At 40.2% G+C, this 25,581-nt stretch overlaps 1 protein-coding gene across 1 annotated transcript in view; it reads left to right on the forward strand.

Moving 5' to 3' along the window:
• The window catches only part of LOC110950874 (trichohyalin-like), a 96,348-nt gene that overhangs the window by 26,229 nt on the left and 44,538 nt on the right, over positions 1 to 25,581 (forward strand). The window contains exons 5-7 of the mRNA XM_051940456.1: positions 341 to 520; positions 819 to 1,085; positions 23,313 to 23,480. Coding sequence (XP_051796416.1) covers positions 341 to 520; positions 819 to 1,085; positions 23,313 to 23,480 — 615 coding nt within the window. The remainder of the gene's footprint in view (positions 1 to 340; positions 521 to 818; positions 1,086 to 23,312; positions 23,481 to 25,581) is intronic.

The raw sequence follows: 25,581 nt of genomic DNA on the forward strand, positions 1-25,581 counted from the left end.
TGAGATGGAGCATTAGCAAATTCGGTTATAGTTGTTTGTCCTTTCCAGTGCTCAGTTTGAATGAGTCTCCCATTTTTACTATCTGACAACAACGTAGACGACTAAAAACACTTCAGAATGTAAGACATCAGCTGCTCTTTTGGAAGGAAGATGTAACAATTTGATTTTGAAGACATACAAAAAACAATGTACCTAAGTTAAATTAGGATTATTGAGAGATGTTTATGAAGAGCATTTCTGGAACATAATAAAAACATCGGTCACTGATTGACTGTCAGTGATAATTCAACTCTCCCTCCTGCTAAACAGTCTTTCACATTTTACCTCCTTCATGGCTAAGACTGCAACACAGGTCCTGGAAAGTACTGAGAGGCTGGTGCACCTGCAGAGTGAGCTGTCTTGTCTGCAGCGTATCCATAAAGACAACATGAAGGAGATTGCTGAGAAAGACATCTGCATCACCAAACTGCAAGCTAACATTCAGCTACTGAAACAAGAGGGGGCTGACACTCACGCTCAGGTGTGTAGAGACTCGTGTATGAATTAGGATTTGCACACATGCACTTCCACATGTGCTCTAGATCTCGGACGTGTAAAATAGCTGTTCATGTAAATTCACTCACTTTCTGTCAGTCACTTCAAACATCTTTTCCTTAACCTCCTTCCTCCTTTGCTGTCTTGCAGAATGTTGTCTCACAATGGACCTCCTTGATGTTTCATATTAGTTTTTTAGATTACATGACTGGTACCTCATTTGTTCCACAGATTGCAGGGATGTGACTGCCTGCACATTTCTCCTTTTTCCTGTCTGACTTTAGCTTTCCAAACTGAATGTGAGAACAAAGGAGCTGCAGGAGGAGTTGAAGGGAAAAGAGGAGAAATGGAGGCAATGCGAGGAGGAACAGAAAATGAAAGATGAAAAGGAGAGTGAAAAAGTAGAGGAGAGGAGAAGGCATGAGCGTCAGAAGAGAGAAGAGTGGATGAAGAGAGAGGAAGAGTGGAAGAAGAGGACTGAGGAGGATAGAAAGGCCTATACTGAAGCTGTGCAAAAGTGGGCTGAGAAGGAAGCTATTTTGAATTCTGAGGTGAGCATATTGTTGTACTTGATTGATTATACCTAACCAAACTCCTCATCAGTGGCTTAAACTGTGTAAACTTAGTTGTAAAAATGAGCAGTTATTTTTTTTGGGGGGTGTTCTCTCCTTAATGTTCTTGAGATTAGAAAATATAACTTGAAATCAAAGGTGTGTAACAACTCGCATCACACACAGTAAAACACCTTCATCTACCACTAAAAGAATCACTCAGTTATCGGTATAATTTATACACTTAGAATAGACTTTCTATAGTTACTTTTCCATATTAAGATCCTGACTTAGTGTGTCAGCTTTAACTTATATTTTAGTGATGAATCTTCATTAATTAACTGAACAGACTTAGTGTGTTTACATACAGCAGTACTGACGCAAATCTACTTGCTCGCATACACACACAGACACACTTACACAATCTTAAAAAAAACCCAACAAAACACTTCACCTTAATTCAGACCTCAGACACTCTCTACTCTCCTCCACCACCACATCCCCCCCTTCCTTCCATCCTGCCATCTCGCCACAACCGCTCCAAATTAATCTGCAAAATATTGATTTGAGGACCAAGGGGGTGGGGGGGTGGGGGCGCACGATTGCGGCCGCATATTAATACGAACGAGCCGGTCTTCGTCTCTCCTCTATACTTTAAGATCCTCATATCTTCATAATTGATTAATGTTCCTTTGTGAAGTGGGGATGAATAATACATTAGTGGGCCTGCTGCACCCTCAGGCTGATGAGAAAATGTTTAATTTCAGTAAATGTAGCACTCCTTCTCTCTTTCTCTCTCTTTCATTTTCCCTCTCTGGTTATTTGTGAGTGTTGGAGTGTGTTTGTGAGTTTTCACTTTTGAGTTGAAGACTAGAGGAGTGTTGTTGATTTGCTTTTTCGTGTTTACTGTCGGCTTTAAGCGCATGTTAAGCATCACAAACAAAAGGCAGCATCTGCATTTGCAAACATGAATGAATAAATTGGTGGAATGAGCTCAGTTTTGTTCTATTAACTGATATAACTTCAAGAGCTGTGTCACTTTACAAGCCGTTTGCCTTCACAAAGGAAATCATCCCTTTGGACATTTCTGCATATATTGCATCATTATGCACTGCAAACATCAGCTGCTATATTATCAGTCAGCAATCAGTGAGAACATGCAAATGTGCCATAAACCCACCTGATGGGAACAAGTAGCCTCCTCTACAGCCTGGATAGGTGCTGGGAGCTTGACATTTGTCACTCGCGCTGACTGGCACAGCCTGGCTCCACTCAGCTCATCTGGTTAACAATGCTAATTATGCTAATCAGAAGTCTAATGATGATGATGAGGGCTTTAAGAGCTACGGCATAGCAGGCTTAGTGTGTGTGTGTGTGTGTGTGTTTGTGTGTGTTGGGGGAGTGTCTGGCACCTGATGGTGAGCATCTGTGTGTGTAGAATAGATAAACGATGGAGTGAACGCACACACGCAGACACCCACAGGTCTCACTTCATGCCTACTTAGCTTTGCTTCATTTTCATTTGAACGTATGCCAGCGATGAAGGCGATCTATACACATGCACAGCTTCAAACATACACACACACAGCGCTAATTGAATAAATAATACTTATCCGTTAACAAGGATCCTAATTAGTTATGCTAATCAGCCTAGATAACCCAATTAACCCCATAGAGTGAGGCAGGGAGGTCTCCTCTGTGTGTTTATATGTGGGTGTGGATTTCTATGCCTGAGAGAATATCAGAGACACTTAAGAAAACACGTTTGCCTAATTAGTTTTCGGTGACATAGTCAAGCATTTATGTTTTTTCGTGTCCCCATTGTTCTGCTTTTGAATGCGTGGTAATAGGCTTTCCACACCAAAGGAAATAAGAAGTATTGAATTCATGCAAACAGTTTTTCATGTTCCTGTGCTTCCATATGTGAGAATATCTGCATTTACATGTCTTTCTTTCTGTCCTGCCAGTCTGTGTCTCAGTTAGATCCACATGGACATGTATATTTTTACAACTATTATGGTAGTTTAAACAGAGTGTGTATTTGTTCAGAGAATGTCTGCCTGTTCCATTAGTTTATGTCCTTGGAAATACAATTTGGCCTCAAGTTCTCTTCGTTTATTTAAAACCTTCAGTCAGCGTTCCCCTCCTAATAGTGAGCCGTGTTTCCTCTCGTTTAGCTCCACCACTCATTATCCGGGCCATGTGGAGGAGACAATGTTTAGAGAAGAGAGGGAGAGAGAGACTTGGAGAGGGACAGAGAGAGAATGAGGGAGAGAGAAATGGAGAAAATGACTGAAAATGAGAGCAAACCAGAAACAAAAAGACAGAGGGAATTAATGAGTGAGTGAAAGAGAGAGAATGTAGATTGTCTTTGAACCTGACCACAGCTGCTTTTGCATCTAATGAATGGTGAGGAGGAAGAAGGGAGGGAGACACCCAGACAAGACTGTCTTTGTTGTGCTTCTGCCGGAGAGCGAGTGAGAACACAACAGATTTATGTCTTACAGGAAGTCTCCCAGATTTGTGCTGTCGCAAACCGCCTACCCCGAGTCAACTCCATGCTCTGGCTTGTAATTAATAGACAGTTTAAGTTTCGGCGTGTGCAGTTGAGTGTATATTTGGATGTATTGAGTGTTCATGTATGTGTATCTGTTTGCTTCCGTGGCATGTGTCTGTGTTTTCATTGAGGCATGCAGTTGATCGTGTGGTTTGCAGATGAGAATTACTTTTGACAGAGTAGTCCTCGTCTGCCCTTCTGGTTTAGTCTGTTTTTCTGACAGAGAGAACAACAGCATCAGAATAATTTTACACGCGGATAGAAGTTACATGTGTTGAAGCTCACACAAAAGTCCCTCAAGAGTGGCAACTGAATGTTTTCTCATCTCAAGGCATACAACCACCTGTCAGCTAGTACATTGTTAGCTAGTACTTGTACATGGTCTCTGTCCCAGTGTGTACCTTTTTGTCTACATGACTATCTTTCTGTTTTCTTTCTTCTTTTTTTTTTTTGGATTACTGCTGGTTTCATTTTTCAAAACAGATTCAGGCCTACATTAAAAATTGACTTAAGATGTTAAAAAAAACAAATAAGTATTAAATTCTGCAACTAACCTTAGCATTAGGTTATGCCACCTTTGCTAATGGAATTCATTGTGGTGAGCCTAACTGCGGGACTTAATCCAAAGCCTGCACTTTTGTAATGGGATGACCAAACACCGGATGATACTCAGCACAGTACAGGTCTTGAATGAGGGTGAGATGCTAATATTAGCTCATGCTCACATAAGCTGAGTCATCTCCTCTGTGTCCTTGGCTTATTAACTGATTTAAGACTGATTAGATCAGTGTTGCGCGATCGTGCACTGGCACGCATACACACATGCACGCCAAATTTGAATATCAAAATGGAATTGCTTGACCAGTGAAAACTAGATTAATTCAAAATGTTTACATCAAGGTGTAACTAAAAGAGATGACTCTGCATATTTTTAATGCACCTTGCAGCATTTAAAGCCATTTATGACATTAACTAAAGCTCATGTTATGCAAACACATTTTGTAAGTCAAAGCCACTTATGTTGAGAATACGTGATGCTCCTTTTTTCTCCTTCGCCTTGATTTGACTTCATGAGATCATCAGCATAAGTATTGATTTTGCACTCCATTAGACAGAGTTTTAGTGAGCTACAATGCGTGTACCTCTTTCATAATACCATGCCACACTAACAAAAGAATGATGTTGAGCTGTTTGACTACGCTGCTGTAATTTCCATGCCATTTTCTTTTCATCACAATCTATAGATTGTGTACTTCAGGAAAAGACTAGAAAGTATGCTTTTTTTTCTTGTCCATTGTCCACTTGTCCCTTGACCCATTTACCACAGCACCATTATTTTTAGCCCCTAATTATTACCTGTGAGTGTCCTATTTCCCTCGCTCTGTCAAGGTTACAGCATGTAAATAGATTACGCATGGCTCTCCTCCCAAGTAATGTCACAAATTGCTTTTCTTCTCTTTAGTGTCCAGAAACTGTCAAGAGATTGCACTGTTGCTACCAGGTCAGATCTCCTGTCAATATAACAACATGCAGACTGATGTACATTTGGCATAGAAACCTCCCACATCCTTATTCTTCCATCGCACTCCTGTTTCTTCTCATTTGGACGTGTTGCTCACTTCTGCTATAAGCTGTTTGATCCACTCAGAACATGATGTTACAATTTCAAACAGCTGTCCTGGTCAATAACAGAAAGTTGTTTTGGTGAGTGTTAGTTAGTCAGCCATTGTAAAATGTGTACACTTGTGTGTGCTCCTGCACAGGACTGAGTGTTTCTTCCTGTCTCTACGTGTGTGTCTGTGACAGTTTCCTCTCGAGATGTTAATTCCTCTCCTCCCTGTTGTTGTCATGCTTCCACCAGCAGTGTCTGCACAAGGGAGACGAAGACATATTGGTGTTAATGAAAAGCCCTCCTAAACTATCCTCCCCGCATGAATGTTTAAACATGCTTGTCATAACATTCATTCGCTCACACATGACAGCTAGCATCTGCAGCTGCCTTGCTCGCCCTCAATATTTTATCATACCATCTCCCTTAACCCCACACTAGCACAATGGCTGTGTGTTAGCAAACTGAATTATAATGACTCAAAACAGGCTGTTCAGACTCACTGCCAGCACAGGCCATAATGGATTCAGAAACACCACACGTCTCTATAATGGTATAGTTAGTCGATCTTATATATGAAGACAAAGAAAGAAAGTCAAAATCAAGAATATGCTGTTATATAAAGAGGGAAAGAAAAACAAACAATGGAAAAATAACCAGAGAAAGGTAGAAAGAAAGAGAAAAGCAAAATAGAAAGTAAGGAAAAATTGTGTATCGAAGGAAAAAATAAGTAAAGCAAGAAAGAAAGGAAAAGAACAAAGAAGCAAAGAAAGCATAAAAAGAAATCTTCATGTCCATAAATAGTATGCTATTCAGAAGTCCCATAATGCTGCAGGTCAGCAGTTGTGACCTTGGCGGTTTTGACAGAAATGATTCACCATGGTAACGGTTGGTCTGCAACCCTCAGTACACCCCCGCACCCCTCATCACTCCCCAACCTTCCTTACTGCTTCTTTGCCAATTTGATTGGATGCACAATTGAAATGTCATGCCTCAGCAAAACACATGCACATGCACCAGATCAACCGCACTGAAACAAGAATGAAAGAGCAGGACATGCTTTACACACTGAATTGTAAGAAAAGCAGAAGTAAGGGAGGGGAAGGTTGCACTTTAAATCATTCTTATGTTTCAGAAAGCAAGAATGACTCTTTCAGTATCTACATTTAAAATCATAGTTACGGGTTAAGATTGTGCACTGGACAAGGGAGGCACAGTGCATCAAAGCAGAGAAGGTAGTCAGAGTCAGTGAATGCAAAATCAAATGAATATTAATGCACAACCAATTACCTCAGGGAAATGTTGTCTGTAGGTTAGCTTTTGCTAACGCACGTGTCTCACCTTTAGCAAAGTGGAAGCAGCGGGGGAGTGGGGTGGGGGCTGCGGGGTGTTGAGTGCGGGGGGACAGCACTGATATATTCGTTTTCCTCCTAACAAGCTTCTCTATTCCCGCTAAAATAGAACTGTCCAGCACACAGCCCCTCCTCTCCTCTCACCTCATTTCAACTAGATGCAAACTGCAATTTTTAAAAGAGGGAAGCATTGCCTCTGGCTGAGTGAGAGTTAATACTAGCTGCTTGACAGTGCTGTTTGTTTTCAAAGATTTGATAAGCAGCAAAAAAATCATTCACTTTTTGAACAAAAATAAGTCTTTAAGGTCACTTCGATGACATTCTTTGCTTGTGACTTGGCAGCACCAATAATGACAAAAGTCTCCTTTCTTTCTCTGTGCTACAGCAATTTTTAGGGCCGTAATAGTGACATATACTGTCTTGCTGGGTGAGTAGCTTAGCACAGTGCAGCACTTATCAGTGCAGGTCTCTAGCTGCTGCTGATCTGCATAAGTGACTGTGCCACACTTAAAGTCCCTTCTAAATCAGTGTTAAAGCCTTGATAATAGACCTCACTGACCAATTGATTGGCCTTCATATGTTTACAGCTCACTTTAATTGCCTCAAAAATACCATTTATCAGCCAAGTGTGTCCATGTACGCATGTATGTGTGTGTGCAAGCATCCCTGTCCATCGACAAAAAGGCCTATTGATTTATCAGCATCGGGATTTGTCCCGTTCACCATACATAAAACCCCTGCCTATGTGCTGTTCAAAATGGGAAATGGCCCCATTGATTCCCTTAAGTTGGAGCCCAAATGCTAAAGATTTTTGGATAAGCTTTCTCATTACTTAAGCTGAAATCAATAGGGGAGAGCATGGGTCTAATGAATGAACGGGCCACAGATCAGATGGGGTGTGCTCATCCCTGGCCTGTCCTGGTCGATCTGAGTGTGTGCGCATGTACGTGTGTCTGTGTGTGTGTGTGTGTGTTTTTTGGGGGTGGCGGGGGCTTGGGATTGGGCTTGGGGCGGGGGGGGGGGCAGAAAGAACCTGTCTATTCATGTATCACGAGTCTTTTTCTTTGGCACACAAAAATTAACAATGTAGGTCCATTTGGTTTATGTTTTTCCATATATTTGACCTATCACGGCTTTCTTAGTTCCTGTTTGTTCTTGTTTCACATCGTGCTACTGTCAGAAGTTTGTCTGTTGTTCTTTTAGAAATGGAACCAGTTTACACATATTTAACTTTAACATAAGCACTACAGAGAATTTTAACATTTGTTGTTTGATTATTTTCAATTTAACTTCACAAGTGATCTGTCTTACTTTGTAGTTGGAGGTCAGCAGGAAGCAGGTGGAAAGACAGAGCAGAGAGCTGTCAGAGCTCCACCAGAAGGAGGAGACACTTCTCTGTGAGGTACAGAGGAAAAAATACAAAAAATTCATGTGTTTTCTTTACTTTCACTTAGCTGTGTTCACCCCTTTACAGACACACATGCACGCTCACACAAAGGAAGTAACTCAGGACACGACATTTTATAAAACAAAATTAGAACTGACATGACACATTTTCAAATAAAACTTAGATTCAACATTAATCAGCATGGGAACATAATATGCAGTGCATGCAGCTAAGTGTTAGCCAGTCAGCCGGTGAAACCAAAAATGTAGCGCATACACTCACATACAGAACCAGCTACTCCTCCCAACCACGGCCCCTTTGGCTGACTTTTTGGCTTTTCCACTTTCCATTCTTTCCACTCTTTTGAAATATGAAAACGACACAGAGTGTCGTATCACTAGAAAATTGTCTTTGGCAGAGTGTGCAGACACTGCCTTTCAGATTACATTTACCAGACAACTATGAAGAGTTTCATTTTGTGGTTTGGCCAACTCTTAGAATTAACTACATTAATTAGCTACAGCTGATATTGCAGACAGTTATCATTTCAGTTAGCGACACTGAGAAGTCTTCAGCTAGAAATTTGGAGCCTGCAGACATTTAAGTTTGATAGTAAATTAATAGTACCATAGTCATTAAATACATACACATACATGTGAAGTGGGATACTTGTGTCTTATTCAGTAGATTCCTGCAGTGTGTCTTCATATAGGAAGAACAATCAATAAACTGTGCATATCAACACTATCAACAAAGAATAAGACTCTGGGGTGCATATCACCAACCAGCACAATTTTCAAATAGTAAACTCCCTGTCCCTTCCCCTCACTCTCCTCTAAGGTGTCCCGCCTTTTCAACTCATAAATATGGAAGGCAAAAGATGATGAGATTCACGGACAAGAAAGGAATCAAAATCTATTGTAGCGTGTCCTTTTCCCCGTGTAAAGTTTGGATTAAATGTCACACATTAGCATGTGAACTTTTAAATGAGCTTGTTTGCTCTCCACAGTGAGGGGCATGTAAATACCCATTTTGAGTATGGAATGGGGATTTCTTAGTGGGGGTTGGGGTTTCACAAGAATTGAGAATTGTAGGACATATTTGAGGGTTGCACTAGCAATTAGGCTGCAGCAAGGGACTGGAGTACCAAACAGCTCTATTGACTGGTTTCGTCTGGCTAGTGTTTCACACCTGGAGTGGCAGATATCAGCGGATGGGAAAAGCTCCCTGATGGCTGTGGCTTCTACTGATTTCAAGGAAAGAGATGATTGACGGGCACTCCCAAAATGAGGTGATTGACACGCACCATCAAAAAGAATCTTCTCCTGGGCAAATTGGAGTGTGAGTGGAGCGAAATGTTTATGTGCAAATATACAGGGATATGAGATAAACAGTGTAACTTTGGTGTGGTGTGGCTGTGAGGTATTGAATGTAAAAGATTTTACATATCAGCGGACTAAAAGCCTATAGACTTTAAACATTTTTTAATACAGTTTCATTTTATTTGAAACATTTAATTCAGTCTGGAAAAGAAAACACATATGACACTAATGAATTTTCAAGAATAAATATGTCCAAAAATCAGTTTTGCTTAAACTAGAAGTCAGAAAGAACCTTAGGATTCTGATCTCCCAATCTGCCATCGTTATTGTGTCTGTGTGTAGCCGTGCTGTGTAAGATATAGAATTTGATAGTAACCAAACAGCATTATAAATGTGCAGTGTTTTTTTTTTCATTGGCTAAGATTCCCTTTGTTTTAAAATGTGAGGCTGTTTATTTATTGACATAATTTCCTCTCAGTGAAGGGCTTGTGTCTATAAAACACATTAAAATCATATTGCAATCTCTGCTAACCCAGGAGCAGCGTCATTGTTCTATTATACTCACTGAACAACAGCATCACAGCCTGTTTATCAATCCAATATCTCATAATGTGCTCTGTGCCTGGTCATTTTGAATATAAAAAGATCTCATACCCTTATTGTACCGTATTTCCTATATTTAGTATTAATCTCTTGTACTGACATGAATCTGACACATCCAATATGATATTTGATTAGTTGTTTTTTTTCTCTTTTTTTGTTTGTTTTCATAGTCTCCAGGTGATATTGGATACATGTGCCGAGCTGGTATTATGTTGGCTGTTTCATCTGGGTATAAAAATGATTTAGTGTGTGCTCAGCACGCAGTGTCATTGACTAGCTTTAATTTCACTGCAAGGGTGGGCTTTATTACTCTGCTACTCTCTGAATGTGTGTGTGTGTGTGTGAGAGAGAGAGAGAGAGAGCGAGACAGAAGAGAGAGAGAGAGAATGGATGTTTCTGTGCATATATATGTCTGTTTTTCTGCTTGTTGGTGTGGCATGCAGCCACACCTTTGCATACACATGCACTTGCGTACAGTTATATATACAAAAATTATATGAACCCTTTGGAATGACCTGTTTTTCTGCATTAATTGGCCATAAAGTATGAGTTATATGTCTGGTAAGTTACAAGGACACAAACACAATGTTCTTAACCTAATAATACACAAAGAGTTGCAATCTTTTTTGTCTTTATTGAACAAACCATTAAACATTTCCAGTGTTGGTGGCAAAAAATAGGTAAATCCTTGGAACTAGTTAAATTTAGTTTGACTGCAACAACTCAAAACAGGGGGTTTCTGATCTGACACAACATTCAGGAAGAATTTTGGATGATTCCTACATACAGAACTGTTTCGGCTCGGCCATTTTCGTCCAGTGTGAATGGCTCTCTTGAGGTTATTTCACAGCATTGCTATTGGGTCAAGGTCTGGACTCTACTGAGCCGCTACAAAAGATGGATTTTCTGTGTTTAAGGTCATGTTGTAGCAGATTTACTTTACTGTTTAAGTCACTGTCCCTCTGCGTCACCCAACTTTGACAGAGCTTTAGTTGGTAGGCAGCCATCCTGACATTATTTTATAAGAAATGTTGCTAAACTTTTTTCTCTTCCATGATGATATTATGTCCAGGCCTTGCGGCAGTAAAACTGCTTCGAATCGTGATAGTCCTTCCACTGTACTTCATCTTTGTGATGATGTTTTCATGTTGGTATGCTCTGCCCTTTTAGCATCACACATACAGCTGTGTGCCCTTCCCAGACAATTCAATCTTTATTTCAAAAGTCCGCAAAACATTTTCCCAATGCCGCTATAAAGTCTCAAAGCGCTTTGTGAAACTTCAGTTGTGCACTTCTGTGGTGTCCTGTCATGGACGTCATGCTTCATGCAGCCATGCACAATTGATTTGCATGTGGTAGACTCATGAACACAAATGTTAACCCACTTGAGTGATTCATTTAAGCCTTACAACCTAGTAATCTGGGGCCCTTTTTACCTCATTGAGCAATCTGCTTTATACTTACGGAGTCATCTAAGCTGGACACCCACTTCTAGAAAGAGTAGCACTAAATCACCTCCGTTTATAGACAGTCTATCTCAGTGTGGACTGATGAATGTCAAAGTCAAAAAAATCTTATGTCCACCTTTGAAGCACAAAAGTAACAATTCATCTTCCGCACACGGATCCTTAAAAGCCATAGATTTCATTAATCATAAAAAAAAATAAGGCCGTCATTGGTATTAAAAGGTCTTGAGTCACAGTTTCAGAATTAAAAATGCTGAGACATAGGAAGTAGGATTTTCACCATTTTTTTCCTGACATTTCAATTTAACATCTCAAAATACTTTAGAAACAATGTAACTCTTAAAAATAATTTAGTAAATCCCTCGTGCAGATTCAGTGCCTATTGCAACAAAAAATGACCATTTAACCAATTTTTCGCAACATGGCTGATATCAGTAGCAGGTCATGTATACAAAATGTCTTTTGTACAGAAAGTGTTTCCAACCCTGCTTGATAGGGGAAAAAACAATCTCACATGCACATACATCAGCTAGAGTGGTCTTGGTGCGAAAATCACATTCAGTACAGATATGCTGGAGTCACCTTTCATGAAGCATGGAAGTTCACTTGGTCTTTAAAATGCCTTAAATTTAAGTTGCCATAAGCTGCAGAAACACCGCAATAGTCAACATCAGATATCATGTATACAAGTGGCAACCTCTGGGATTGTGAATTAAAGACAAGATAAAAGTGCCAAAAACTGCAGTTTCTTGAGGCCCACTTGACGCTGGCTCCAAAAGTGAGCAAAACCTGGTAGAACCCTTTGTTAAAATACCTAATTTTACATCAGAAATACAAGTTTAAAAGCCTGGTACAAAAAACACATCAGTCTCTGTATCTCATTCTCCTATTTATGACACAAGTAGGGCAGGGGGAGGGGGCGCAATTGCATATAACTCACCCATTTAAATTATATTAGTGCTTAAAGTTATGCATTATTAAAGGAGCGGCCACTTTCAGTCACAGGTGGGTGGCCTGGAGATGTTTGCATAGTTTGCCTCACCTCCATACATGCTCCACGTTTTTGCTCATTTCATCAGTCAAACACTGCCAAGTTGGCGACAGCAAGAGCCACAGCATTGAGGTTTAAAACCCCTTATCAGGAAACCTACAGGTGACATTACAGAGGGTTTGTCCATGGCAATTGCCTTACATCACATAAACAACTTTATTTAGGTTACTGTAAAACCCTTTATGAGTTTTATGCAAATAAATATTCTTGATTGAAAGACCTCTGAGGTCTCTTTTTTGTGTTTGTTCATTATTGTAGCTTCAGTGTAGAGTTGACCTAATCTTAAGACAAATTTGTACATAAACACAGATCCAGGGTTCAAATACAGGGTTCAGTTACTTTTTCTTGCCACTGTGTATCTCTGTAGTATATCTCTTCACTCCTGCTGCATACTGAGTCTTTCCAGTATGTAATTATCTTTCAGTGAAAGAATCAACTAAACCAACACTTGAAACAGCTCTCACATCACACTCAGGCCAAACTGGTGGTCCCAGTGCAAGAAACAGAGGAGCTCCACTTTGCCGTGACAAACCTTACTTCTGATCAAATGCTACAGAGCCATAATCATGTTTGTGCCACTGAATTCTTTAACCTTTCCATGACCCCGCTGAATGCCAGCGGCCCAATCACAGAACCTAATTGAATCTGCTCGGCGGCGCCCCCCCGACTGATGAAAAAATAAAATTGGAGGTGAAAAATGAATACAGCAGTGAAGGAGAGAGAGGGAGAGACGGAAGAAGGTGATGCTGGCAGTGGGGGTGGTGGGAGGGAAGGAGGGGGTCGCACTGCAGTTTTAGAAATACACAGACGCACACACCCAGACACGTACACACAGTCACACCTTTTTCAATCCTGCCGGAGAATGGGGAGTGGGAAATGACAGAGAGAAAGAGAGAGAGAGGGAGGGAGAAAGAGGTTGGACCCAGGTTTCTCATTACCCCCCTGGCCTATTTGGAGGATATTCCTATAAGATAATCTGATTTATTTGCAATTTTCCTTTAAGCGGCTTAGTGTTTACCTCCAAGATTAATATTTTTCTCTGTTATTAATATCAGACTGTAATTAGGAGTGATGTGTCTCGCTTCTGCACCGTGCTGTGGCCGCCAGGCAGCTAGCTGGATGAAACTCATGTTGCGACTCACTTGTTGTGATCCTGTTTCACAAGACAACAAAAAAAAAAGGGGAAAAAAATGAGAAAATAGAAGGAAGTTTTAAAAGGAGGAAAGAGGCTGCAGGGTGAGGATGTAGAATTACAATACCTGCCTCTGTGTCTAAGGCTTCTGTGTATGTGGGTGCAGGACCGTACAAATTTGTGTGTGTATTTCTTAGTTTATGTGTGTGTGTGTGTGTGTGTGTGTGACAGTGTGATGGTCCCCTCTGATTGATAAGGTGTCTGTGCTGGCTGCAGATTGCTCTTGCTGATTGCTTCTGAGAGCCCCAGCTGATTTATAATCAGAGCAGGATGAAGGATTGTGCTGTGGATTGCTTATCTGTTTACCCCCCTCACAACATAAAGTGACAAATTATCATGTTGAACACACACACACTCACATGCACACACACACGAGCACATGTGAAAAAAACAATAATAATCTGGACCTTGTTATTAAATGTACACAGACACTGTTATACCATTTCACAAACACACACACTGGCCATACAGAACATAAACAGCTTCACTCATCAGCACTGTCATATTGTCATGATTGCTCCAAAGAGAGCAATCAGTCTCATTTGTTCTCATGTGAAAATGTCAATATCACATATAAGTCAAGTTAAGTTGCAATTAACTTGTTTTACACAGTTTCATTTTTTGATTTACTCCACTCTGGAGAATTATTTAGAAGCTTCCATACAAATGATCAAGGATGTAAATTTGTTCATGTCTTATTGGTATTTGTTTCCTATTTTTTTGGTTTGTTCTTTGGACACACCTCCTACATTTCAACCAACTACATTTCCATATGCATACCCACGTTCCTAATGTCTGCACCTTACAAAGATTGGTTTAAATGCAGCTGACAAAACAACAAATATACACTCTTTTGTTGTTCCGGGCAAAGTGATTCTGATTGTATTTAAAATATTGTGTTTATGTATGAGTATGGTTAGAATAGCGGTTGTTTTTGATAAAGAGGTTGGCATATTACATGAGACTAATTCCACTTGGCAAGCCAGAGCACAAGCTAGCAGGTTTAAATGCTGACAGGTTTTGTATGCCCTATGGCACTGTGACAGCTCTGTGAGTGTGTGTTTGCCTCTGTATCATTCTGTCTTTCTGTCTTTTGCCATTCTTACCTGTCTGTCTGATTATTTGTTTCTTTCACTGTTTTCGCTGTTTTGTAAATGCACAGTGACAGAATCAGGAAAAAAAGACGCACAAAAACACAAAGTACAGCAGTGCATGAGACACAGACGCACGCGCGTGCACACACGCACGCACATGCTGACGAATGGCAGCAATTAGATGGGGAAACCAAGCATGTGAGGACAGAGGAGCGCTGAGGGGCTGCAACCGCTGTATGGAACGTGTGCGCACGTGTTGTATGTGTTTGTGTGCGTTCGGACGTTTTTTATCCTTCTAATGTATCATCCATCTGTCTAAATATCAACACTGTCTCATATGTCACTGGACAGTGGCGGTGGTGGGGTGGTTGTGGGGCATTAACATTTGCAATCAACAACCAAATAAGAAGAGGTCTGGATTACAACTGTGCAAAAAAATTAATTGCTCAAGGGACCAAAGCTGGAACAGACGCGCTTGTGTTCAAAAATATTAGGAAGCGGTACAAACAGGAAAAACAAAACAGATTTTTTTTTTTTTCTAATTTCTCTCCTGCTCTGGTTCTGTGTCAGCCTACTGACTTGATCCACCCACTGACACTGAGGCCTTGAGCTCTCTCAGTTCTTCTGTCGTCTTCCCACTGGACGAATAACCTTCTCACTGCAGTCAGAGCAGCAGTCACTTCTCATCTTCCCTTTTAACGTGAGAATTCCTCTATTCGAAGAATTCCTTACAGCACCCTTTCCTTTCCGAATTAATCACATTTCTGTCTACTCCAACTGCTATCTAGAAAGCAGTCTCTGCCTTCACCTAGTTCTGTAATTTTCCCAGAAGTCCCCTGCTTTTGTTCAATATTTTACATCACTGATATTATATACAGGTAATACAGCTTTGTCTCTTAATCATTTCCAGGCCATATGGGCTATAATTTTTAATTTTTTTCACCCTGCCTTAATGCTAGATAATATGGTACTGCTGAATTTTATATGTGAAAGTCCCCATTCATAAGCGACACTAGTCAAGTCATAAAACAAAGTAAAATCAAGCCAGATTTAGTCATATAGAAATATTTCAGATACATTCAGTTAATAATGGTACAGATTCAGATGTGTTCATAACAACATTTTTAAGGGAAACTCGTATACGCTGCTCTCACTACACTGGTAACTCATTTTGCAGACTTTATAGCTGTGAAAGGGCTACATGTGAATCCAGCCTTCTGAAAACATATGTGTCTATATGGAGGGTGGAATGGGTGTGAGAGCAAATTTGTGTGTATTTGCGTTAGTAACGGGTCTTCCTTCATACCAACTTTTTGTGCTTCTGATTTATACAAGCAGGTAAGTGTGTGTGTTTGTGTGTATTTGTATTTTATAACCAGTGAAGATGTGTGTTAGACACAGCTGCTGATGAATTACTTCACTTCCTATTGCTTACATCACAAATCATCCCCATATTATAAGCCTCCTCATGCAAATAAGTGCTACTGCATGTGTCTGTGTGCACGCATGTGTGAGAGAGAAAGGGAGATCGGGCCTGAATACATGTCTGTGAAATAAAACAAACTGTTATTTACATATAAACTAAATGCACAGTGTGAGTTCATATATGTAGCCCATGTATAGCATCAATGTATATTTTGAATGAGTGAGTAAGTATGCGTGTGTGCGCGCTTGTGTGGTAACCCTGTATCGCTGGCAAGCTCATTTCTCTCAGAAATCAAAGTTAAATGGGTCATCTATCATGAGAATATGTGACTGGGACTCTTGTCTCTGCCATGCTGAGTGTGTGTGTGCCACGTGCACATGTGCAAGGTGTGTGGTGCAAGAGCAGTGTGAATGTGTGTGCTTCTGCAGCTGTGCGTGTGCACACAAAGAGAAATCTGTGTGTGTATGTGGCGGCCACTTGTCTTTGCCTATGCTATGATTAATGGTTTACATTGGGCTGTTCAGCCATGCATGTTTCTTGGTTTATCGTTTTATGCTGTCTCCAATTAAAGCTCCATAACTTGAGTGATGGCTTCACGCCAGTGTCCATCAATAGAGGCCATCAGCGGCCTCATGCATTCAGGATATGGAAGCCACACACTAACTAATATCCTCTTGTGTCAGAGCCAGTGGGCAGTCTGCGTGTGTGAATATACAGATGAATATGTGCACTTGCACATTAAGTAGAAAGAGTATATTGATTTTAACTGATCTATCTCTTCAAGTAAATCTGGTTTTACTTCTTAAGATACTCTGAAGAAATGAAATTCGTTTTCAAAGTGCTAAAATGATATTAATATGTTTATCTAATCAATAACATCAAGTAATCATCAAATTCTTTTATTTCTCTACATTGTCAGACAAGTAAAAATCTTCATAAAGGAATAAATGGCATAAATTTCTGCAGTGCGTGTATTGCTGGATTTTGCATCTTTGTGTCTCTTTGTGTGTGGGAAGTGATCGTTGATACATACATCTGGATGTGTGAGCTTGTTCATGCGTGTGCCACACAGGCATGCACGCGCCGCGCAATATCATTTCACGCAATATTATTTCTCATATAGCTGTAATGACATTAGGCCGATATGTTGATTATACTGTCGGCAAACAGCAGCCTGCTGATTGGGTTAGCATATTACCTTATATCACATCTCTCCATTCATCCCTGTGTTTTTTTTTTTTTTTTTTTTTATTGCCCTCATTTTTCCAAATCACTTCCCACTTCCCCAGTTTCCAGGGCAAGGTTTCAGGCTATGCAAGCAGGTGATGTGAAGTAATATGATGATAGGAAGGCACAACAACACAAGGAAGGAAGAGCTAAAACCTGAGAACAGCCGATGTTGTTTAAAGTCTGAATGCAGGACAGAGCCTTGTGAAAGGATTACGAAGGGTTAAATTGGGTGAAAATGCAAGAATAAATAAATATTTAATGACACAGAAACATAAATGAGAACACGCAGGTTTTACATGCGATGGTTTCTGCTCAGCATGCGTTTTTGATAAATATATTTAACAGGTGTACAGATTGGGAAAGAAAAAAATAGGGTGTGATTTAGTGACGACCCAGAAAAAAGAAGGAGGGTGGGGAGGATTGAGATATTTTAGAGTGGGCTACAGAGATTGTTAGAGAGAATGAGATTTCATTTGCAGCTGGGACATTGAGTGATGACACCCATAGTGTGTGCCTGTCTGTGTTTGTGGTCACATGTGTGCACACATTAATGTCTGACTGTGTAACTGCACATAGAATTCACACATGCAACATACATATACACTATACGTGCTGTTTATGCTTTGTACAAACCCACAGGTTTGCTCTCAGGCTTGTTTGTGTATTTCTTCTTTGTGTGTCAGTTACGTCTTTAATATCAGTCTCTAAGCAGTAAGTGCCAAAGTCAAGATCACTAGAAAGCAAACTGGGGCAGTATACATGCACCTGTCTTCCCCTTTCACTAACTAAACTGTACATGCAAACATACATTTCAACTCAAACACAGTCTTTATTAACCAACAGGAAACAAACACTACACAAAACACCTCTGGCAATATTTCTATCAGTGCCGTTTGGTTCTTAAACACAGCAACATGAGCATGTCTAACTGTCGAGATAGGAAATTTCACTGCAAATTACTAATGGTGTTGCTCGATATTTGTACCACATGCACAGGTAATGATTTAGCCATGCATAGTGTACTACAGTAGGACACACAAGCAGTAAATGGAAAAAAGATAACAATCACAATAACTCACATCAGCCATCCCTAATATATAGGCTGCTACACCATGTCATGGCTATATGACACTCGGAGAAAAATGAACGGCGGTTATCTGGAAATTAAAAAAAAAAGGGGGGACTGATTTAATATTCAGCAATGGTTGAAGGGGCTGGGGGAAGGGAGGAAAAAAGCGGACTTATGGATGGGGGGAGGAGGGGGGTGGCGATGAAGATGGAGGAAATTAATCAGTAGTATCATCTCCAGGGGAGTTTAGCTAACCACCAACCTCAGCGCTTTTGTCAGCCAGCGAGGAAGCTTCTTCTGTACGTTCTGCCATAACAAGCCAAACCCATCAAATCACCAGTCAGACTCACTTTTACACAAGAAGACACACACACACCTGCTGAGTGAAGTCACACTCTGCTATGGTTTGTGTGTGAGTTGTATGTACTGTAGGTATAGTGGTATGAGTGAGAAAAAAAATGGTTACAGAATCTTAGCAACTTTATAGAGATTGTATTTTCTTAATTCCATGCAATATTACTCATAATTCTTTATCAGTTTTCACAGTGGAGGTTTGTGAATGAAGAAGGTTGCAGTTTAGTACAACAAATGTGAATATGAATATGAAACTCTCTGTTCCAGGCTGACGCCAAAATGGTGCGTTTGAAATATGAGCTCTGCGCCTTTTTTCACAGAAAGATGGAGGAGAAAGAGGCAAGGATCGTCCAACTAACTGTAGAGTTAAATGGAGTGAAACAAAAAGTAAGATGTGGGCACATAAACATGCTTCAGATGTTTTTGATGTTTGCACGGAATTTAAAGACATTTTACAAATTCTTAAACCAATGGGTCCTTTTTGGTGGAAAATTTTGTCATAGCTGCTTTCAGAGTTGTAGTGTTTGTGAACATGGGCTGCCAAGTATTGGGATGAGTAGCGTGAAGACAAGACAAACTCGATAGTATTCACTCGCAGTTCATAGCTGTTTTTGTCAAACCCACACACATGAATGTATAATATTGAAAAGCTTTTGAGCAAATTAATTGTATTGCATTGCGAAGCCTTGGCTAACATTATTGGTTGACCCCTGGGATTGTGTTAGCTAATTTAACTGTGCTATCATAGCGCTTCAATCAGTTTTCCACCCACTTATTTTATACCCTTTCAATTATACAGATTACCATTGCTGGTAGAGCTTATTGAGCTGTACTTCTGCTTGATTCAAAGGCACACCGGCCCATTGAGGCAAAAGCGCTGACAGACATACACACAAATGCACGAGTACACACCACTTGATCTGCATATCATTATGCTTTTGATCGAATGCCAAGGTTTTGCTGAAAAAGACATCAGAGTCAAATGGAGCGAACATGTACACAACACCTGTAGGATTTGTGTGTGTGTGTGTGTGTGCTCATGAGAGAGGCAGCTGTGAAATCTGCACCTGTTTAATTGAATTAGCCTTGTTAATGTATTCATGCAGGCTGCCAAAAAACTGTGGCATTAACAAGCTCATTAGAGCAATTAGTTAATTAATTGTCTGCATGGCAGTGGCTTCCCAAAGAGCTGTGTCTTCATTATCTGATGACTGCCGCCTGTTGGATCACTGGATGAGAGCTGATAATGCTTTACGGGTGTGCGCCTGTACGTCTTCTCAAATGTCATATATTTCTGCATATGTGTGTGCGTGTACGCTCCGTATGAGTGATTCTTTTCGGTGCATGAATGCTTGTGTATATGTATTTGCCCGTCGGTGTGCGGTATGCTGAGAATATGGCGGCCAATATCAGTGTGCATATTGCAGTGAAAGGTTATGTGGGGGCCGTCACTCCCACAGGTAAAGACAGAGCAGTCCTCCTAGCCACTTTCTAATCTCTCTTTTATTAGAAGTTAATATCTCGCCTGCTCTTTCTCACTCCACACTCCCACCTGCTTAGAAATGGCCCCGCTCCATCTTTTTAATTCAATTATATTAGCCACCCTCTCTCTCTCTCTCTCTCTCTGTGCCCATAACTCTGCACTCACATCTCTCTCTAACCACAATCTCTCTCTTTTTTCTTTCTGTCTCTTCCCATCTCACCCCTCCTTTCTTTGTCCTCAAATGTTCCATTTCTATTCGTAATCCTAGATGGAGGATAGACTTTGGCCAATCAAGGATTTGCGCAAGCCATTCTCCCTTTCTCCTCTTCTCTGCCTTGGTGGCAAAAAACATATGATGGCTAGGAGGAGAGGAAAAAAGGAGAGACGGAAGGAGGTGGGAGGCAGGAGTTGAGGGGGAGGACCCCAGGGGCGAAACTTTGATTGCTAAAGTAATGAGACTTGATCAGATTGAGGTTTCTCTCTCAATAGGAGCTCTACTAATATGAAAGTCCAAGGCTTAAGCACTCATTTGAAATAAAATCACAAATCTGATATTCTTTCTTCCGGACTTCCAGCCAAGGTCCTATACTCCCCCACTGGAGAATTAAGTCTTCACACAGACCACATGGGAACTTTTAATCATCTCTGATGGTGGCAGATTTGCAGATGGAAAAAAAAAAAACTCACCGTAATGTATTAATTATGTAACCATATTATGGACTTCTGAAAGTCAGTGCTATAAAGACCTTGGAGGGATTTTAACAGACATTGTGATCTTTACCAAGCTGGATAGATAAGTGGCATTAAAGAAAAATCAACATACTGTTTTTCAGCTTTTATTTAAGAGTACTAGATTCACGGCAGGCTGTAAGCAAAAAGAAATATAACTTTTCATTCAAGATGCCTTATTTGTAGACTACTGAGTGAACATAAGTGTTTATGGTTTTCTAAGATCAAAGTATGGCATGATCTAAATGTACAAGTTTGCCAAATGTTGCGTTTTGCCACTGATTCACTCAAGATGAGAGCAGTGAGAACATTTAGAGATCTTCAAAGCACTAAATATTGCACTGTGAACAATACTCAAGACCTTGTAAAAATAGCAACATAATGTATGTTACTAGCTGACTGGGGTAAAGTTTCGATTCCATTAGTCACTTTACTTTGCCCTTTCTTTTGTCCTTTCAGCGCTTTACCTTGGGTTAGTCTAAACTACCTTTGCAGCAGCTTCCAGACAATGTTGCATTATCAATTAAATGACTGTCTTTCTTATTCTTTGGCATTACTTAGCTAAAACTATCTATAGAAAGAGTTATGTTTTAATTTAATGCATTTAATTATGTATACATATATATACATTTAATTCACATTAAATATTGCTTTTGTCTAATGGCATGAATTGTAGTCATAAGTCAGTACAGTAAAAGAATTACTGCGCCTGAATCGTAGAAGTTCCCGTTGCCTGAACTTCATTTTACATTAATGGTAATAATATCTAAATTGTATAGAAAATGTGCGCTTTTCCTTCATATTAATTTTTCATCTGAAATCCCTCTTGAAATCTAGATGGGTTAGCATAAAGAAGATGAACTTTTGCCCACTCGTGTAATCTGTTGAACGTGGCTGCAGCTCTGAAATTCGCACATTATTGTCCTAGCTTTGTAAAACTTATTTTATTTCCCAATAGTCACACTAAAATTGCTGGAATATCCGGATGAAAGAGTCATTTTAATTCAGTGTCACAGCACTGACTGCCCCATTGCTTATAATTGTTACCATCCATTAGGATTGCTGTAGATAATTTAACTGCATAAAAGACCACCTTTAACTCACTGTTACACTGCATTGCATGATATATACGCTAGATAGTGTTTCTGGAGAGCTCTTTGGAGGAGGTAGAGGTGGGTTATGTCAGTGCCAAGACACAAGCCCCTAAACATAGTCTGCAGTTTGAGGAAATGATGGGAGAGATCAGAAGTTAAGAAGGGTGCTGCTCTTTGCTGTGATCGTGCCTTTGTGTCTATGTTGTGGTTATATCTGCTTGTGTTTCCATCTCACAAATCTTAAATCATGCAGGCTGGTGAAACTACGCAAGGGTCTGTACTTACGTGTGCATACAGAAGTGTACGCACAGTTTGTGTACAGTGCATGTAAATATGTTTTTAAGTTTGTGTTTGTATGTGTGTTGACTGTCTGTAGAGCCTCCTCACTAATCTAACACAGGACTCATTTAACACAGTGCTAATGAATAGGGGCTTTGATTTGGTAAAGGGGTTCTGAACCACAGGCCCACACACACTCACATTCATGCTTGGGGTGAGGAGTTCAACCACTGTCTGCTTCCTTTGAAATTATGTCTTTTTTTCCCCCTAGCAATCTCTCAAGCACTAATTTATGTACAGTGACAACAGTTGTTTTGTTTTAGTTTTAGTGCACATGCATTTAGTTTTCCAGTGTTGCATATTGAGGTACTTTTTCCGTCTTGATGATAAAAGTGTGGCTGTTTTAATTTTAAACGGACATCTTGAAGGTTGGACTAAAAAGAACTGAACATTTTTCAGGCAAAAGGCAAAAGAGTAAGCGTCTGTATCTATGCTAAGAATGTTGTTTTTACTTGAAGTTATCTTTACTACATCTGCCAACATTATTGGAGAAACTGTAGCGATATGGTGCACACAAAAGACAGCCTTTCACAAGATCAGCTAAGTGTAACCAGCTAACTGATATGAATTTGTCCTACTTGATGCACACTCAGTAAAATGGAAGCATAATGTGACATGTGTGAAAGAAAAAGATTTATTATTTATTTTTGTTCTTAAATTTCTGTTTTTTAACTGCCACAGCTTGACTCAGTGCAGAGAAAGAAAATGTAATATTTAGCATGCGACTTTTATTTGTTCTTTTGGTGTCAAATCTACAAGCCGTAGTGGCATCAAAGACCAAATCCTTAACGGCAGCAAAATGCCTGGTGTATGTTGGATTTGTGCATGTACTATATACATGTATATAGAGTACAGATTTGTGTGTTTTAGATGAAAGAGAGGGAGGATCGTGTGAGGCACCTGGAGCAGGATGCAGTTACTTTGCGAGCCACACAGGACTCTCTGATGAGAGCACTGGCTATGAAGGAGAAACACTCTGAACAGCTGGTCCAATGCAACGCACAGCTCAAAGAAAGCCTGGCCACGCTGCAGAGCAAGGTAGGTAGCACATTCTCTCTGTTCCACACACACACACAGGAGGAGAGTTCTTCTTAAATAAGGAACAGAATTGGGCAACATTCTCTAAATCAAATCCAGTCAGGTACTTTGGGGAATTCTCCTCATTTTTTACTTCCTTCTCAGTTAATCATCTGTCCTTCTTCCCCTCCTCCTCCGCCTTCCCTCTCTTGCCCTCTCTCCATATTTAATAACTCATCGCCACCATCTTGGCTCCACAGAGGGTTGTCTTGTTGAACAATAAAGAACCGTGTTTGTATGAATATCACTTAGCCATTAGCGGGAATAAGACTGGAGGAGGGGTTAAATATTGTTTTGATAATTTTTCTCTTTCCATTCATTATTTTTCTTCAAACCATTCTCTTTTTTTTTGTTTCCATGCTCATCTTTTTTTTTCTCTCATCTGCCTCGTCCGGCCTTGCTCTCGCCCCAGTGAGAACCAGTGGTAATGAATGTGAACATTAAAGAGTCGTACGCATGATGAATGGAATGGCCTTTAGGTTTCTCTCACTGTCCTTTCTCTCTCTCTCTCTTTCTCTCTCTGTCTCTCTCTGTCTCCCTCCCTCTGTATTTCTTTCTCTCTCCTTCTTTTCCTCCTCTTTTTGCCCCTCTAGGTGTATCAGAGTGGCGCATGGCAGTGATGTGTTTTAGGCTTAAATTAACCCATTTACTGTGTCCTTGACCAAACCAAGTCATTTGTCTGCTGCTAGTGTTTTAGCAGTGTGGTTGCCTGTCAGCCAGCTAAATGAAATACATTCAACTTAAAAGTAACACACTCTTAGATGCCGACTTTATGCCCTCACTTTTCCAACACTAACTCAATTCCCCTGTTACCTTTTTGACATCACTGGTGTACTTAGACAGCAGCAGCAGTTTAAATGTGATCATTTTAGCGCTGTGTTTGCATTGCATGTTACTGATGTTCTGGGGCTCATTTTGAAAAATTGCAGTGTCACAGGTTTAAGTAAGCATTTGAAAATGAACTGGGGTCTGCCTCTTTCAGGAATATGGGTAGTTTCTCTGTAACAATTTCATACATTAGAAAGGTACAGTGACCGAGCTAAACATCATAGGATGGTTTCCAAGGGCCCAAGTTAATAAAAACATATTGTTTTTCTTGTCTGATGATGAGTCACAACCCTCTGTGAGTCTTGCCTCCAGGTTTAAGAAACACTGCTCTGAAGTTGGTGTCCTACAACTTTATGATGAGTAGTCAAGCAGTTTTATTGGTCCTGAGTGAATGCAGTAACTGTAGGGTTCCCTAGCCTGGTACGAAGCCTTTATGATGTTCCCTTTCACTGCTATGGTGACAAAGCAGAGGCAAACGTCTCTAAATGATACTTTCATTGCCTCCTTCTTTGGCTTGCATCTTGCTGTAATGGTTCACCCATTCGTCTCCTTGTGTGCTGCTCCTCCACAGCTCTCTTCATGTCTGCTTGTCCCTCTCAAAGCCTTTGGAGCCTTTGCTACATTTGACTCAATGCTTTTGGCCGTGACTTGTTGCTACATGTCACAAGGTGAGTTGCTTGTTCTCCAGGTCAAAATCCATTTTCTACACAAAGTGGACAATGTCAGGGAATAAATGGTTAACTAAAGTTACACAATTTCTACAGGAATGGAGATTAAATATAATATTCACTTTAATGTAATGCATTGTCTTTTCCCACAATGGGGCTGATAAGAGAGGTCGCACAGGTGAGGGATTCATTTAAATATGAAATTTTCAAATGTAATATTCACTGTGACAGGCATTGTCTATTTCTACAATGGTGCTGATAATAAGGTTTTTAGATAATGGGTAATAGGATGTTCTGATATTTAGAGCCTTATTAAAAACACACACTTTTGACGAAGACAGACTTTTGACGAAGGCTGTCCCAACTCTTACAATGGGAGGAACTGCAGTAAAACTCCAAAATGATACATTGCTTTTTAGCCGTTTCTATGCTCTGCCCTTGTTGCAATACGCCAACAGCATATGTTAATGCTTAGTGGTTTGTATTTAACCTTCAATTAACCAGGCTGGAAAGACACTCTTCCCTAAGCTTAAGAAATTCAAAGGCTTGAATTTGTAAAACAAGAC

This window comes from Acanthochromis polyacanthus, chromosome 20 (genome assembly GCF_021347895.1).
Source record: "Acanthochromis polyacanthus isolate Apoly-LR-REF ecotype Palm Island chromosome 20, KAUST_Apoly_ChrSc, whole genome shotgun sequence".
Classification (NCBI taxonomy): Eukaryota; Metazoa; Chordata; class Actinopteri; family Pomacentridae; genus Acanthochromis; species Acanthochromis polyacanthus.